Below are 16,303 nucleotides of genomic sequence, written 5' to 3' on the forward strand. Positions count from 1 at the left end.
ATTAAAATGGAGCAGAGGAGTACAAAGAAATCTCACCTCTACTTTTACATAGTTGATGTTTGGAGTGAAACTGAGCGTGACTTTGGTGTTATATGCGTTGTCTTTTCTGTTCTTAACCTTGATGTTGACATCGAACTTGTCTGAGTTTGGTTTGATTACCATGCTGGAGAGGTAAAGGCAAACTGTCAGCATGCTTGGCTGTGATGCACATATCTCCCCACAAGAGTGCAGTCATGCACTGGAAGGGTTTGTAGTTAATAACTACTAGTACTAATACTACTACTATTACTAATAATACTGGGCTTTGATATACACTAGACACATCTGGACTGTAAAGATCTAATATATATATATATATATATATAAATCTAATATAAAAGAATATGTTTAAAAATTGTCATGCCTGTCATTAAACAGCACCTACATACGTGTCCATACTGTATTAAAAGCGTTAGTGTTTGCTGCACTAGTTGCTTCTATTTTGTCTGAAATTGTTAAAGTCTTACATTAGGTAAGAGAGGCGAACTGTTTCAATCTAGCATTGTTTAGAGACAGACATTTATATGTGTATGTGTCCTCTAATGCTAACGCCACTTACCTTGTCACACTGGGCTCTGCTGTGAGAGAGAGGTCAGAAATACACTTTTCATCGTTCTTACACTCCACCAAGGGAATCTACAAGGGAGACAAATAAAGTTGGGAAATAATAAAGCCCCCGACTTTTCACTTAAAAATGTGTTATGCATATTGTTACTTTATTTGGATGTTTGAACTTCACTGAGCTCAGCAGCATGTGCCAGGCTTGAGACTAGAAGGAGAAAATCATGGTGCAGTGTGAAACATATTCCTGCGTACATTAACTGATAATGAACTTTTTAGTGATGTGTGGGCAGCTAATGTCTAACAGTTAAACGGTTTGGTTCACTTTTGTTTTTTTAGGGAAAACCATTAACAGTGAGAAACACTTTGTTTTTGAAAGCAGAAAATATCCATTAGTCGTAAAACAGGTCAGGAGGGGTTTTTTAAAGTACAAACAAATCCTTGTTTATTTCTTTCCCTGACTTAAAGGAGGCATTCAATGACCTTAATTTCCGTTGCCTTTTTCCCCCCAGAGTGTTTGACGGTCGCAGTTGTATTTATTACCATTATCAGTGCTCTCCCACTGGATTGCTAGGAGCAACAGTGACTGCTGCTCTCTCAAGAAAAGGAAAGACGCTAGAAAGTCATATGCAGAACAATGTCAGAAGAAAAACACCAGCTTCCGTTTGATGATTTCCCCTTTCTCTCTCTGTGTGTGCGTGTGTATGAGTGAGACACGTCTCTTCCTTTTGATAACAATAACAGGAGAGGTCCTATCAGCATACATGCTGCTTGTGACACTAAGGGAATACGTTGTGGTGATAAACACATCCCTTACTGTCTGTGTTTAGATGAGAAGGGAGGCGGTGTGTTTCCTACACTCAAATTTTATTGGCCTTCTTTGTTATGTGCTGAAGATGCATTGCAGATCATCGTAACAATTACATGGATACCCTCTTGTTAGAAGAAATATGCACGTGGGAGTGTGGGAAGACTGTTCTGAATGTTGGTGTTGAAACACAAATGCAGACTTGAAGAAACACTGAATGACAGCAGTCAGCTGCTGCAGATACTAATGTACTGTGGCAGGGGCAAGTTTGGAGCCAGACAACAACACTACACTTCTCAGTCTTGGATTATAATGAGAGACAAATGGTGGATGTTACAGATGACGTTCTGATCCTTCCTGTCTGTGACTGTGAATCTTTCGCTTACTCTTTTGTGACAGTTATAAATGAAAGTGAGACAGACTTATGTAAGTTAATTTTGCTTACTGTCTTATTGATGGAGCTGGGAAGGCTTCCATCCAAGACAGGACCTTGGTCATCAGCTAGTCCAAACTCCAAAGACACCATGAGAGGGTCTCGGAAGTCGAGCCGCGCCTGTGGAGGAGAAGAGACAGGTGGAGGACAATTAGACGAGGAAAATGAGACACAGAAAGCAAACATGGAGGAAGAAAAAGCTGGAGAGAAATGAGTAAACAATTCATAAAACTGGGAAACTGGCTAACTGGATGCAGGAAGTTACGTTAAATAAAAAACAATTTTGCTGTTCACACAATTGATAAAGCTTATTTAATAGGAGCTAGAAGCAGTTTATCTCTGTGGCAAACTTCACTGAATAGCTACTGCTAATTTGGGCTAATAAATGTTGAGGTTACAAGGCTATCAGTGGGGTCATCACCATGAATTAGTGCATCAACACATGTTGCTGACACTGAATGAATGCATCATGGTAAAATTAGATTAAAAAAAGCGTAGTTTGCACAGTTTGTAGTGGCTACTTCCAACATGTTAGCGAGAGATAATACTGTATATAATTAGCTTATTTAGCACTTATACATGGTTATACTGGTTTGGAGCTAAGAGTCATTGCTACAACACACACACACACACAGACACATAGAGCCTTTTAGTCAGAATTAACCAGTGCAAGTTTCCTGCCCTGGACAATATTTTGCAACTTTCTGAACATACTAGAGCACTAGAACAGAGCAGGTACTGATACTCAGCAGACACAGCAACAACAGCTGTTTCCACTGATTAGTTCCTCTTTCACTCGCCTAGAGGCAGCTAATCAGAGAAATCCATCGCTGCAGTGAACGGCTGTAGCGAGAAAGTCTGTGCACATAGTATGTCACTTTGCTGGAAATCTTCCTGGAGCTGAAATGTCACTTTGTCACTACACACTTCACTCTCTTTGCAGAGTAATACAGAGTTGACCCATTGTGAACACTATAAATATCAAAGTACTTGCCGACATCATAATGGTCTCATTCATGCATTTTCTCTCTGTGTCTTTGATGGTGATGTTTCTGGTAATCCTACGATCACTTTTATCATCTGTGTCAATAAATGAAGCTCTGGCTTTTGCACGCAGAACATCCAGAGTCAGGCCATAGCGGATCACTGCCGAACACAACAGATAAAGAAACTTTGTGAGGGAAAAACTATCATTTTGACAGGGAGGAGGTAGAAAAATAAATCATGATGGAATCGGTTCGATGACAGAATCATCAGGATGTTGTTGTATGCCTCACCTGCAGCAGAGCTCAAGTCTGGCTGGTCAGATTTGATACTGTAGAAAAAACACACCTCAGCTGTCACACACACAGATTTGCGTCCACCATATTCGCACTGGTACTGAGTCTGCTGCAACTTTATTTTAGCAGGTTCAAAGGTCATGTTGGCACGGAGCTCTGCAACATCTCTGGACCTGGTAAAATAGAAACATGCAAACAGTTGATAGAAAAAGCAATATAACTTTATGTAAAAGAATTTAATTTGATCTTTCCTATACTGTTAATGATCTTAGGATCTCTGATATTTATCTGGAACCAGTTGATGAAGTAAACTACAGGACTAATATAAACGTCAAATGAAGGAACAAGCAACGGATACTTGAGCATAAACCCTGGCCTCAGCTCTTCCCTTCCAACTGTTGAGCCAACAGTTTTAGAAGAAGAGTTGCCTGTTGCCAAATCCTATTTAAACTCTATGCCCCTTGGGAGTTGGAGTTTTCACACAGCTCAGTTGAGCCTCTGCCAGTAGAAACTGTGAGAGAAGTTAGATCATCGTGTGGGCTGGTGTTTCAAAACTTTGTGAGTCGAGGTCTGTAGGCTATTCTCCAACAGTGAAGCTTGTAGTTGGGGGTTTTAACAGAGAGCTCATTAGGAATATGTTAGTCTCAAGCTTACAAGCCCAGTGGGAATGCACAGCTGTCTAAACCCAAATAAGACAATGCAAAGTGGTGATCTGCAGGATACGAGATCTGCTGCTGGTAATAACTGAAGTTAAAAGTGTAGTTTCAGGAGGGAATGTTTATAAGTTGGGATAGGCCAGGCCTCACCAGAATAGCGAAGCCCCTCCCAGACCTCCTATGGTAACATCCGTGATTCCATCTCCATTTAAATCCATGATTCCATGTATGGACTGACCGAAGAATTTGACTTTTTCGCCATCTCCACCTGCAGGAATGCGCTAAGGAGACACCAGTTGGGGCAAATCATCTAAATGAAGTGTTTCAGATATTAACATATTAACAAGTTCGCTCTTACCTGTACGAATTGCTCTTTTAGTGACATCTTGTTTCCATGATAGATGTACACAGCCCCTCTGTGGTCGTTCTCAAGAGGTGCACCAATTGCCACATCATTAAACCCATCAAGGTTGAGATCTTTCACAGCTGCAATGGCTGTACCGAACCGGGCACCACATGGTTCATTTTTATTAGTGCAGCTGTCTGAGTGGGCAGTACAGCAGGACTGGTTGACAGGCTTTAAAGTGAACTCGTGTATAAACTGGGAGTCCTGGTAAAAAAAAAAAACAGGAGGAGAAAAAGGAGATCATCACAATCTTCTCAGTGTGTAGAAACGTGACACAAGCTCATTTTTGATCTTCTGTACCTGGTTGAGTTTATAAACGTAGACTTGTCCCTGCTCATTCTTTTCTGAGCCCATGTACATTGGAGCCCCGACCAACAGGACGTCCGTGTATGAATCGTTGTTCACATCCACTGTCTGCAGGACACTTCCAAAGTAGGAACCAATCTGCACAGAGGAGTCATCTATTTGTTTTGACCCTTTATTAACTGAAGCACCAATTGGTTAACATAAAGCTATGTCTCTAATATTTCCAACTGAGACTGCTTCATGTATGCCAAAGAGTCATGAACAGTTGTACAGATTCTACAGTATATTTACGATGCATTATATTACTATGTTGCATGCTTTTATATTATTTCCGATCATATATACTGCCTAATATTGCTTATTGATGTAGTTTGTGCTACATGTCTAGGGTTTTATATTACTGCGCACTATCAATACCGTGATATATTTCCCTTTTACAGACCAACACTGTGCAGCTTTGACATAAACTTTCACTCACGGATCATTAAAGTCAGATTTCAGCCCAGAAAACAACTGAAAAAGACTCACTTGTTCTCCTTCCAGTATCTGCGAGACAACAATGTTGTTGTCTGCATTAAGACGATAGATAACAACGCGGCCTGTGTGGTTGTACCGCGGTGCACCAGTGATGTAGAGCACTCCATTAGGGGTTGATGCCGACTGAACATCGTAGCCTGCAGAGAATGCACACACAAGCACAAACGGTATTGCATTCGGTGAAAACATAAACTGGCATCCTCCTAATAATGTACTAATAGGATATTTTTAAGGCCCCGTTTCTTCGCCCTGCTGTTTGCGTCTCATTGTGCGGAAACTTAAAGCACTGCTGGAAGCTGGCAGAAGCACACACTCACAGACAAGCACACAAGTCGGACCATTAGGTAGGAGCATGTGCCAACAGCTACGTTTACAGTGTGCAAGCCTAGGCCTACCAGTGCTCTTTCTAATGACATGTTGATTAAATAACTTGATATTAAGATGCTGTGGTTGCTCTACGAGCCATAAAAGGCAGCAGGACAGAGGGAGAAGTCTGTGTAAATTTACATGACACAGAGAAAAAGGCATTTGCTGTCATAGTTGGACAAATTACATCTCCTACTCCTCCACCCAAGAGAGACCAGATATTTATTCTCCAGCTGTAAAGTTTCACGGAATCTCTTGAAAGAATTAGCAAAGAGCCCCCTTTTATTTTTTATCACAAAGACACTCAGCTCAGATAGAGCCATTTAGCAACAGGTTGTTTTATTTAGCTTACTAACAGATTTAGGCTTTCTGTCATTATTCTTGAAGGAACAGTTCAGTTAGAGGCATAAAAATTCCCTAACTATTCTTTTAAAGCGTCTAAATTAATAGTTCAAAGTGTTTCTCTGAAATCAAACTATAACATAAAAAAAAGAAAAGAAAAAAAACACACAAAAAACTGAATTAATCACTCTTGAAGCATGTTCTATAATAACACAAAATGTACCTATACCCAGTCTGATGTGATACTTTGATTTACTCAAATGTTAATTAAGAATGTATAAACACACTGGAAAAGCAAATTACCTGACACTTCTTTTCATTTGTCAGTTGATCCAAATACTGTTTATGCTTCACAATTATTACATTTAAGAGCTTCAATTATTGAGCTGATAAAGTGTGAATGAAAGTGAGCCTCATGAATATGGAATAGAAAGGAAAAGTATCATCCTGTTGGAATGGTTAAAAAGTGGAGGTTGTTCCCTCACCAAGTGCATTTGACTGAGTAGAACGAACACTGCAAGTTAGTGACAAGTTTAATCTTGGCCTGTCATCAAATAATTTACAAACTGTAATGGAGTTGTTACATGTGAGGCTATTTTGGGCAGCGCCACTTCTGGAATTAAATGTCCCATTCATACTTTCCGTAGACAGTGTTACATAACTTACAGCGAGAGGACTTCTATGGTATAAAACTCCCCTGGTTGAATCACGAGTACTAAAGAATGACAGCTGTATATGTTTTTTTTTTTAAAAAAAGGCTGCTTACATGAAAATGTTCACTGGAACTTTCATGGTTTAATTTGGCACGAATCCACCAATCACAGATCAAGACATTCTATTAACTGCATTAGTAATGATAGTGGAACCTAACAATGTTGATCAATCTGCAGCTCGAATCACTTCACCACCTGTATAGAAATGTTTGAAAATCTCTAAATTTGGCAGAGGGTTTATTCTTAAAGATTTGAGTCAACTCACCGAGGTACCCTGCCTCAGTTTTCGAGTGGTAAAACGTATTTTTCCCAGAAGTGATTGTTCCTCCATCTTTATGCATTACCACCGCCCCATTCCACTCATAGGCTCCCACTGCTCCCAGTAACAGGGCTTCCTATGGGACGGAACAGACAACAGAACAGATATCAGAAAGAGTAAGACATGTAAGCACCTAGTATAAATACAATCAGTGGTGATCCTAGACGGTGGGGGGACCACCTTAGGAGGTTTGGGGGTTTGTGGCAATGCACTCTGTACTGCCTTAACAAGAGGTTAAAGGGTGTTGATAGTGTCATAGCAGAATTTGCCAATACGGGGGGGGGTTTGGGGGTGTGTGTGGGGGGGGGGGCTCCTCTACCGAACTGTTTGGGCAGGCTTGGTTTGCCTCCCCTGATGATAAGGCTCAGAATACCACACAATTGTATTTGAGTACAATAATTGAGTAAATACTGAGCACTTCTTGTAGTCACTAGTGTAACCAGTGTTGAGTAAGTATAACTAAGTATAACTTACTCATTTAGTTTAAGTATTACCTACAAATTAACATTAAAATGTAGCCTCATGTGTTGTTGGTACAACTTAGTCTGGCGGTATCTGGTTTGTTAATTTAAATGAGCCACTGCAGACACAGAGACAGCGTACACAGCGATTAAAGAGGCGATAAGCATGAGTCGGGACAGGAAGAGAAGCACAAGAAATGAGAGTGTTTGTCTTTACATAGACATAGGAAATACCTAATGAGTGAATCCAAGAAGTGCGTGTTGGGGCAGAAGTACGTAAGCATGTGACTTTTAATATAGAGAGCAAGCATCCAAATGGACCCACGTCGCTGTCTCTCGTGCTGTACATGCCTAGTGTTTACTGTTTGATGCCTGTCTTTCTTTGTGTCTCACACGCGATCAGACAAATGACAGCACCATTCTGCAGCAGTAAGGAGGAGAGGGCATAGAGAGAGTCTCTGTCTGGAAACTTCTATTGACCGACGTGAATCACCAACGGGCTGAAGATGGAGCAGAGATAACAGCAAGGCTCTGTCTGGATGAGTTCATTAGTTAAGAAAACATCCATTCCAATTCCTCAACTTGCAGATAAGCACATTAAATAAGCATTTCCGGTTAAGCTGAACACCTAGACGTGCAAACTGTGCCATGGTCTACAGAGATTTTGCTCTCACGTTATTTGGTGACTTCACAGTTAGTCACTGATTTTAACTCTGGGAATGTTTGCCACAATAAATAGTGATTTTAGACCTACCTTAGAATTATGTGCACTAAATCCAGCTTGGGACATCTCCATGTTGAAGGAGGTGGTAAAATTGCTGGTCGTAGCTGAGGAAAGAAAATGTATACTACATAAATAAACCATACACGAATAAATGTCATTATTTCAGTGTCGTATTACTACAGTGGTTGAATACCTAAAAACATTGTCATTATGTTACCTTCCAACGCAAATATCTTGTTTCCCAGGGCATCTACAATGTTCAACAACGCCACCTCATCAGACACATTGAAGAAGTGGTCATGTAACGGCAAGCTGGAAATAGACTCAATCTCCTTGATAAACGTTTGCACTTCTTCTGTACTTTTTTTTTGACGATTGTAGTCTCCCAAAACCTGGAAACAACAAGAAACTTTTTAACATCAGAGCCTATTAACATCAGGACTATATTAATTATATTTCAATGTCCCAATGGTTCGGATTAGGGTCAAATAAACATTGAAGCCATTCTGTTTGTGTCATTATCTGGCCCATTTCCTGTTCTAGAGTTTTGCTTTGTAGCCCCTTTTCTCCACTTCCTGTTCTCTGTTCATGTCATGTCAGGTTTACCGTTCATCATCGCTCACGATTGTTTTCACTTGTTCCCCTGCCTTCTTAAGCCGAGCTCTCCCTTCTGTTCCCCGTCAGGTCATTGTCTTTGTTAACCATGCAACACCCTGTCTTCCAGTTTACCTAGCTCATGGTTTTTGGAGTCCTGACTCTGTTCATGTGGACTTCTGTGTCCTCTATCTCCGTCTGAGGTTTGGTTGTTAGCTAAATGTTAACCCGTTTGTTTTTTCATATCGATTCCCCACCTGCTCTGTTTGTGCACATGTGCATTCTCTAGTCTGTCCTTTTGACGCCTCTTTTTTTTTTTTTTATTGTTACTTTATTCCGCTCGATCAGTGCCCACTTAAGTTTGATTTTAGTTCACGGTTTATATTTTGTCATCCTCTTCAATATTCATTCTTGACTGTCCTAGTCTAGTTTCCTTTTAGCTGTTTTTGGCCCTGTCTTGTTTTTAGTTCTGCCCTGATGTGTGTTTCCTTGATGATCAGTAAATGTCTCTTAAGGTCCAAATCCACGTTTCGCCCTCCTTGAGGGAGTGACTTTTAGTTTATTCCTTTTGATGTTCCATGTAATAAGTTAATTTAGTTGCTTGGATCATGTAATGAGCTGTGTTTTGTATTAGCTGCCTGTCAGTCTAGTGCCTGTTGTTTATACTCTTTGTTACTTTGGGTCCACATACAAAACCCTGACAGTTTCCACTGCACAGATGTCCTGAGTTCAATTTATTTTTTAAAATGTAGCTGTTTTCAAGCTTTTTTAAAAAATATTGTAAAATAGCTCTCTGAATGCACTGTTCACAATTGTGGCAAATATAAACCTAATAAAAAGACCACAAAGGTAGTTTGTACTCACAGCGATGCCAAACCTTTCGATATGCTCTTCCTCACATTGTCCAATGACCTTTTTCAGTCTATAGGAGTCATGTGACTCTCCATCAGTCACAATCACCATCACTTTCTTAACATTGGGTCGTGCACCACGCTCTGGCTTAAAGGCCTCCTCCCTGATTGGTTAAACATTAAAATATTAAAACGTAGTCACAAAACAACAAAATGTGGAATTATTTCTGAAACTCAGTTTTGCCTTTGCCAGGTCCAAATAGCTTTGTGTACTTGAACCCACCGATACTTGCTTACAAGTGTAGTTTTCTGGTATTATATTTAGCTACCCATTAGCTATTTAAATTATACCTCTTCTGACAGAGTCATAATGATTAGTTTAAAATGTGTTTTTTTAATTTTTTATTCCGAGATGGCCTAAATGAAGTAGTAGGACTAATGTTGAATACCTGGCAGTATCGATGGCTAGGAAAGTGTTGGTTTTCGTGCCTGTATCCCGAGCAAGGTCTTTAACAAAATTTAGCAAAGCAGAAGTATTTTCAAACTGGCTCAGGTTGACACGGTGAGTCACATTCTCACCATAGGACACTATTCCCACCTGGAAGACACACACAAAACACAAATTCATCTTGTTAAAGTTTTGCTACTTTCCATGTATTTTTGTCTTCTGTGTTCTTCTCTTCTCTGCTGTCTGCTCCCAGACAGTATTGAGAGGATGTGGTTGGGTCTGGTGGGGTTGATATGACAAAATGTTCTTTATACACAGGCAGAGGACTGCAGCAGCCATGGAAGATGTGACTTACTGTATAACCACTGGGCTCCACAGTGAGAAGACTTTCCAGTGTTTCGCTCTGGAAAACTCCAGCGGGTCCAGGCCAGATCAGGGTAACCATAATAAAAACTAACCACCCATTTGCAAAGCGATCCAAAAGAAGTAGACAGAAATAAACTCAAGGTATAACTGAGTAAGACAGAAACTGGAATTACTCTTCAGTTCATATAGTCTGCTTTATGTAGGACATCACGCAGTTTTTCTTACCTTTTGGCACCAAGCATTACACCAAGGATTACATAGTAGAGGGCACTTAAGTATTCAAATAAAATATATTATGAAATATTAAGTTGGCAGAAAATGACATAATCCTTCATTCATCCTTTGTCTATGCCAGTGTAATGTTACATAACAACTTATCCATGTGTCATTCCACGACCTTTAACACCGCACACAACCATATGCTTAAGACAAAAAGGGTTATTTCCCACAGAGATTAGGTCTGTAAATCATTCTGACCTGTGAGAGTTTAGGTCCAATGTCAATTTTCTCAATGAAGCGACGTACAAAATCGATGATACTGGACCACGGGTAGATACTGTTAGAGCTGTCCAAAACCATCACGATGTCCATCTCCTTCGGACATTCTGGAACAAATCATCGAGAAAAGATCTAAGGGTGAGTTTGGTTTGGCTGCTTGGTAGATACAGGAATGCTCAAAGATGGAACTGGCCTTATATTATACATATGATACCACTTATATGTTTTACAAAGATGGATAGCTTGTCTAACTAAACTCCCAAGAAAGAAGTTAGGTTATGTAACAGATACAGTTTACTTGAGCCCACAGTAGACATACTACCTCCCTAAGATCCCCATAAGAAGTTAAACATTCATCAAAATATCTTATGTATATATTTTTTATTCTAATATTATTATTTTTTCATATATATAAATTAGTAGATCAGTGTTGGCATTAAAGGTCTTTATGACATTAAAGAAGCTGTACAGCTTATGGGTCATCACAATAGTCTGCTGCTGAGGCTAAAAGCTTAAAATGAGACATATAAGTTTTAAAATCCAGTGTAAATTACATTTAATTTCTGAGGTAAAGACAATGTTCCTCTGTTCAATCTCACCCCTTGGGGTAACTGGAAGTCTGGCCTGGTGAGCCATTCATTTAAATCTAATTTAACTCTGAGTCAATTTAATGTTTTTTTTTCAGCACTATCTTTGTTTGTTTCTGTGAAAAAATAACCAATAACTGAGAAATAATACAAACAGAAAGAAACTAATGACGTAATGTTTTTAATCTCTAGTTCTTTCTCATCTGTTTCCTTCCTTGGAAGCAGAGTGCAGACACAGGACACTGTCTCCTAACTTGGACATGCAACACAGCAGAAGGGCTGGACCACAGAGAGAGGAGGTTGCAGACAAGTTTACATTAAGAAGAGTACTCTAATCATTCTCTTCACTTAGGGAGGGTGAGTTGAATGACAGGGCCTGGGGTGGTACTACTGCAAAGAGAAGATTAAAATCTACTATGCTGCACAGGCAATTTGAGCTAATAGTCTCACGTCCTCTGCAGAACTGTTTATTTTTTTTAGGCTGCGTACCTTGCACGGCCGGTGCCACAGAGTTGAAGATCTGGAAAGATGAGGTGACATTCGCACAGACTCCTGAGATGTACAGCTGCTGCCCGCACATGTAGCCATACTGAGGACCACACGCCTGTGGAGACAAACAAACTGAGACAAGTTTCTTGAGAAAGTAAAACTTATACTTTTCTATTCCACCAGCGTTATGTCATGGGTGAAAGGAGGTTCAGGGCTACTGATGACACAAACCCACAGGAAAGAACTACTCGAACTGAGAAATATACACACACTATTAAACGCAATCACAGATCTCTTCAGATTATACATCCCTTGAGAAATTGAGCCTGCAAGGAAACAGGGTTTTTAAAATGATCAGCAATAACTAATGGAAAATGTAATCACCTCTATTATACTTTTTGTATATTTTCTCAGTTAGTCCGTGCAGTGTCTACAAACTGAAGTAAACTTTTGTGTAAGAACAAAACAAAGAGTCTACAGCCATGCTAGCAGCTCTGCGAGTCTGAACAATGCCAATGCCAGCAAGCAGGATTTATTGTCTTTACTCAATACCTTATTATTGCAAATTCTAACTGACCACTAGATAAAAAAAAACAAAAAAAACTTTAGAATATAAGATTATAATACACGGAGAAGCAGAATAATTTCTGAACAAAACATTTTTATACAGATAGAATGACTAACATAAGGATGGTAGAACTCTTGGTGAACTGTTAAAAGAGCACTCGCTTTATTATTCACTCAAGGGTCTATAATCTTAATGTTAAATGTTAATAAATAATTACAAAATAAATAGTTATACTAACACTCATGTTAACCACATTCAGTTAACACGAAAAAGAGACAGGTTTACATGCTCACGGCCCAAAGTTACATTATTAATTTTGGTTTGTTATACATTTTCTTCCCTATAGTTAGTTGCATGAAGTTAAATGCATTGTTTTTTTGGCGGGAGTTTAAAACCATTAAAAGGGCAATTTTAATGTTTCCAGTAGTTTCCAGCAACATGTATTTCAATAGTAATAAACTTCTGTCTGCCCTGCTTATATTACAATATCTCTACTGTAGTTGAAAAACTGTTATTTAATCTGAACCGCAACCAGTTGACACTATCTGAAATGAAAATACCAAATTATGTTTGTGTTTCAACCAGACATTTCATTTAAGGAATGCGGAGAACAGTTTAATTTATCTGCATATACAGTACTCCCGAAACTAAAACCATAAATAGTAAGTTAAAAATTGGCGAAGCTGCCCTTTAATGGGCCTCCATCTCCTCCATTCATTTCTGCATTTACACTCTTGATATACAGGATCATGTTTCATTCGCAGAATGTGAAGTTTCACTGAGAAATGTGAAAGGTCAAACCTACTGTTTCCATGCAGTCCCAAGGTCTGATGTCCAGTTTCAGGCAGAAAATATGCAAAGTTCAATCCTACATTTGTGTTCGGTATAGAAAATGTACTGGAGATCACTTTCAGATACTATAAACGAGCCATGTCCCTCTTACCAGAAATCCTCCATTGGGATTGGTGACCAGAGTGGTTCCCATGGTCATGTTCTCCTTGACTTCATGTAAGTTGGGAACTGTTGTGTTTTCTAAGGAAAATATGGATGAATAAACAGAGTGAGACAAACAGAGAGCAGCACCGAGGAAGAACAGCTGGACAAATTCCTTTTCTCCATTTTCCCACAGGAAGAGAGACGCTCAAACGCCTTTCTTACATCCGCTTGCCCCATTAAGATGTAATAACTACTGACATGTGGCTAATTATAGTGTGTTTTATGACTTTCACATACTGTCACTCAATGCGTAACTTATTGACACTGAACCATGATATAAAGGACAGTGGTAGTTAATAATAAAAACAGAGGAATCTAATCATCAAGCATTCACAACATGTGGCTAAAAGGAGCATGTTATAGCGAACTGCTGCCGAGGCTTGGGAATGCCTAGGATCTGTTTTCCATTTTTCTGAGGGCCCCACAGAATTTCACCAACTCATGCAGATGCCTCTTCAATGTTGAAATGAGCTCTTTACCAAACTCCATGGGAGCATTTGGATGATTAACCATTTCTGATTCTCATTAGCAGCCATTTATGACTTTAGCATGTGCGCTTCTTCAAAAGCACATGAAGCAGAGCTGTGTGTGACCTAATTAAAGTGACCTTTACATTTTTTTCCACCTTTACTCTGTGTGAACACAAACTCTTGCTTTCTCCTTGTGTAATTTATCTATTTCCTGGCATCAAGCTCGAAATGAACCCACAGCTGATGCTCTCTTCATGACCTTAGAGTTTAACGAATATTTTTCTATTATTAAAAACACACCCTTGTGCAATGCGCAGAAAAAACTCATCTCCCGTGCACCACATTGAACACTGATGTGATAATACAATGGTTTATAAATTTGTTTCTTGATCTTAGCTCACTGATAAAAATGAATAAACCAAAACCCTGCACCTCATGACACTTCCCCATGGGACTGAAAGCAGCTTTGTGTAACTGCAGAGGAGAATACGTGCTTTGTCCTCAGTGAACTATCATAAGAAATCACATTTATCACACAGCCCTCTTGGACTGCAATGGCCTATTGAAAGAGATACAGGTCAGATGAAACTTAGAACGTGGCTTCTAGTACAATCACTGTTTTAAGAGGCAGTAGATATGAACTCTACTGTATTTTTATACAGGACATGTCATCAGTTCTGCAGCTTGTAAGACTGCAACCTGAATCGCCAATCTGCAGCCAGCAAATTATATGTATTTGATATTTATTTGCATATAGTTTTCTAATTAAAAAAATAATGCAGTACTGTTTAGTGCACAGCTCTACATTTGTGGGTGTTAGACCTTCTTGCCTGTATTTAATCATGTAATGGTCCTGGCATATTCACGTGAACTTTAGTGATTAAAAGTTACGACAGAATTACCACACAAATTTAACATTGGTCTTTCTGGTTTGGCATCTTTTCTCTGTGCTGGAAAGTGTAAACCTAGAGTAGAGACAGGGCGTTGTCATTGGGCACAGATTGAACTGAGTCCTCAGGGATCTGGATTGCAGCTGATTGATTCAGCTCTTTCCCTGCAGTGAAATACAAACAGGAATCCTTCCTATTGAACTATCCTTGGTTTGCCTCATGTTTCTCAAGGGTGCTCAAGAAATATCACTTTAAACTTCCAAGTCATTATTTGTGTCACCATAACATGGCATTGTATCCTCTTTCTCCTATAGATGTGTTTCTGCCTCTCTCTCTATACCTTTCTGCAGGTATCGCCGGCTTTGGAGCTGTGTGTTTTCAATATGTGGTTACTGGCCCTACCAACCTGCCCATTTTTTTTTTGAAGATTGTTGCTTCTTATTTGCATTTCTTTTCGTTTCTTTCTCCACTTTCCACTCACCTCAAGGCAGATGGCCGCCCACCCTATGCCCGAGTTCTGGCTGACTTTGTTGTGAATTGACTCTATATAAATAAAGTTTAATTGAACTGAAAAGAAATAACTAAAAGAAGAAAATAGGTCATGCAGTTGATAAGTTTCACGCGAAACTTCAAATGCGGTCAGTGGTTGTTGTCACATAAACCACTTCCAGTTTTCTGCTGAGTGATCTGGCTTCAACTGCCAGTCTAAATCGATTCTCAGTGGATGTTTTCAAAGCTAAACTTGAGTTTTTGAGATTTAGGTTTTGTCCGTCTAATGAAGTTAAAACAAATACAACCTTCTCCATTGTGACTGTATATTCACATCACTTGGGGACAGTACCTTACAGAAGTAAATGTATACTTCTACTACTCTGATTTAATGATTCTGAGGTGTGGACTGCTGTGCTGAAAACTATTCATCCATGAGCTGAGGGATTTTGTGCAGAATCACTCTGAGTTTTCCTGCGTCAGCACACAGATTAATAGAGACGTTGCAGACTGCTGGAGCTAGGTTGTGTTTATCTGTTTAATCCAGATATAATTTCTGGGCTGGAATATTAAAACATTGTTTATTTACTGCCTTCCTGTTTAGATGAGCATCTTTTCCTCTCCAGGGGACCTATTCAGAAAGTAGACTTAAAAACACAGCAGTGCACAACAGCACTAAATGACACTTTATGGTGTTTTCATGTAAGCACAGCACAGCACAGCACAGCACAGCACAGCACAGCACAACACAACACAAGGGTGTCATTTCCACTGGGGATTGGGAAGTGGGCCTGTCAAAATCCTATTTTCATCCTCACATTTAGGTTTAAGGTTGAATTAGACACTGAAACATATTCTTACGAGGCAGCTTCAGTTTGATACACGTGTTGTCTCCTTTCCCGACAGGGCATTTGTAGACATCTCCTGTCCGTTTAGCTGGCTGGCCCGACAGTGGTGCTCCAATCAGAACCCTGAAAAAGTGCATTCATAGTACAGAGGTTATAGTTGGGACTGTTTGATTAAAGAATCCTGCTATTTACCACGCAACAGCATCACAGTGTTACAATAATGATAACAAGTACAATTATTATTGAAAAAATTAGGAG

The 16,303-nt window shown here is 39.5% G+C and overlaps 1 protein-coding gene across 2 annotated transcripts in view; it reads right to left on the minus strand.

Annotated features, from left to right (window-relative positions):
* Positions 1–16,303, minus strand: part of itga1 (integrin, alpha 1) — a 43,135-nt gene that overhangs the window by 6,298 nt on the left and 20,534 nt on the right. For both annotated transcript variants that reach the window (XM_067484300.1, XM_067484301.1), the window contains 18 exons: positions 16,059–16,168; positions 13,296–13,384; positions 11,785–11,899; positions 10,688–10,815; positions 9,846–9,994; positions 9,410–9,560; positions 8,169–8,343; positions 7,982–8,055; positions 6,713–6,842; positions 5,018–5,163; positions 4,484–4,627; positions 4,136–4,387; positions 3,928–4,058; positions 3,119–3,294; positions 2,836–2,987; positions 1,854–1,961; positions 599–675; positions 37–163 (listed from right to left, as the gene is read on the minus strand). In XM_067484300.1, the coding sequence (XP_067340401.1) occupies positions 37–163; positions 599–675; positions 1,854–1,961; positions 2,836–2,987; positions 3,119–3,294; positions 3,928–4,058; positions 4,136–4,387; positions 4,484–4,627; positions 5,018–5,163; positions 6,713–6,842; positions 7,982–8,055; positions 8,169–8,343; positions 9,410–9,560; positions 9,846–9,994; positions 10,688–10,815; positions 11,785–11,899; positions 13,296–13,384; positions 16,059–16,168 (2,434 nt within the window). The remainder of the gene's footprint in view (positions 1–36; positions 164–598; positions 676–1,853; positions 1,962–2,835; positions 2,988–3,118; positions 3,295–3,927; positions 4,059–4,135; positions 4,388–4,483; positions 4,628–5,017; positions 5,164–6,712; positions 6,843–7,981; positions 8,056–8,168; positions 8,344–9,409; positions 9,561–9,845; positions 9,995–10,687; positions 10,816–11,784; positions 11,900–13,295; positions 13,385–16,058; positions 16,169–16,303) is intronic.

This window comes from Channa argus, chromosome 18, assembly GCF_033026475.1.
Source record: "Channa argus isolate prfri chromosome 18, Channa argus male v1.0, whole genome shotgun sequence".
NCBI lineage: Eukaryota > Metazoa > Chordata > Actinopteri > Anabantiformes > Channidae > Channa > Channa argus.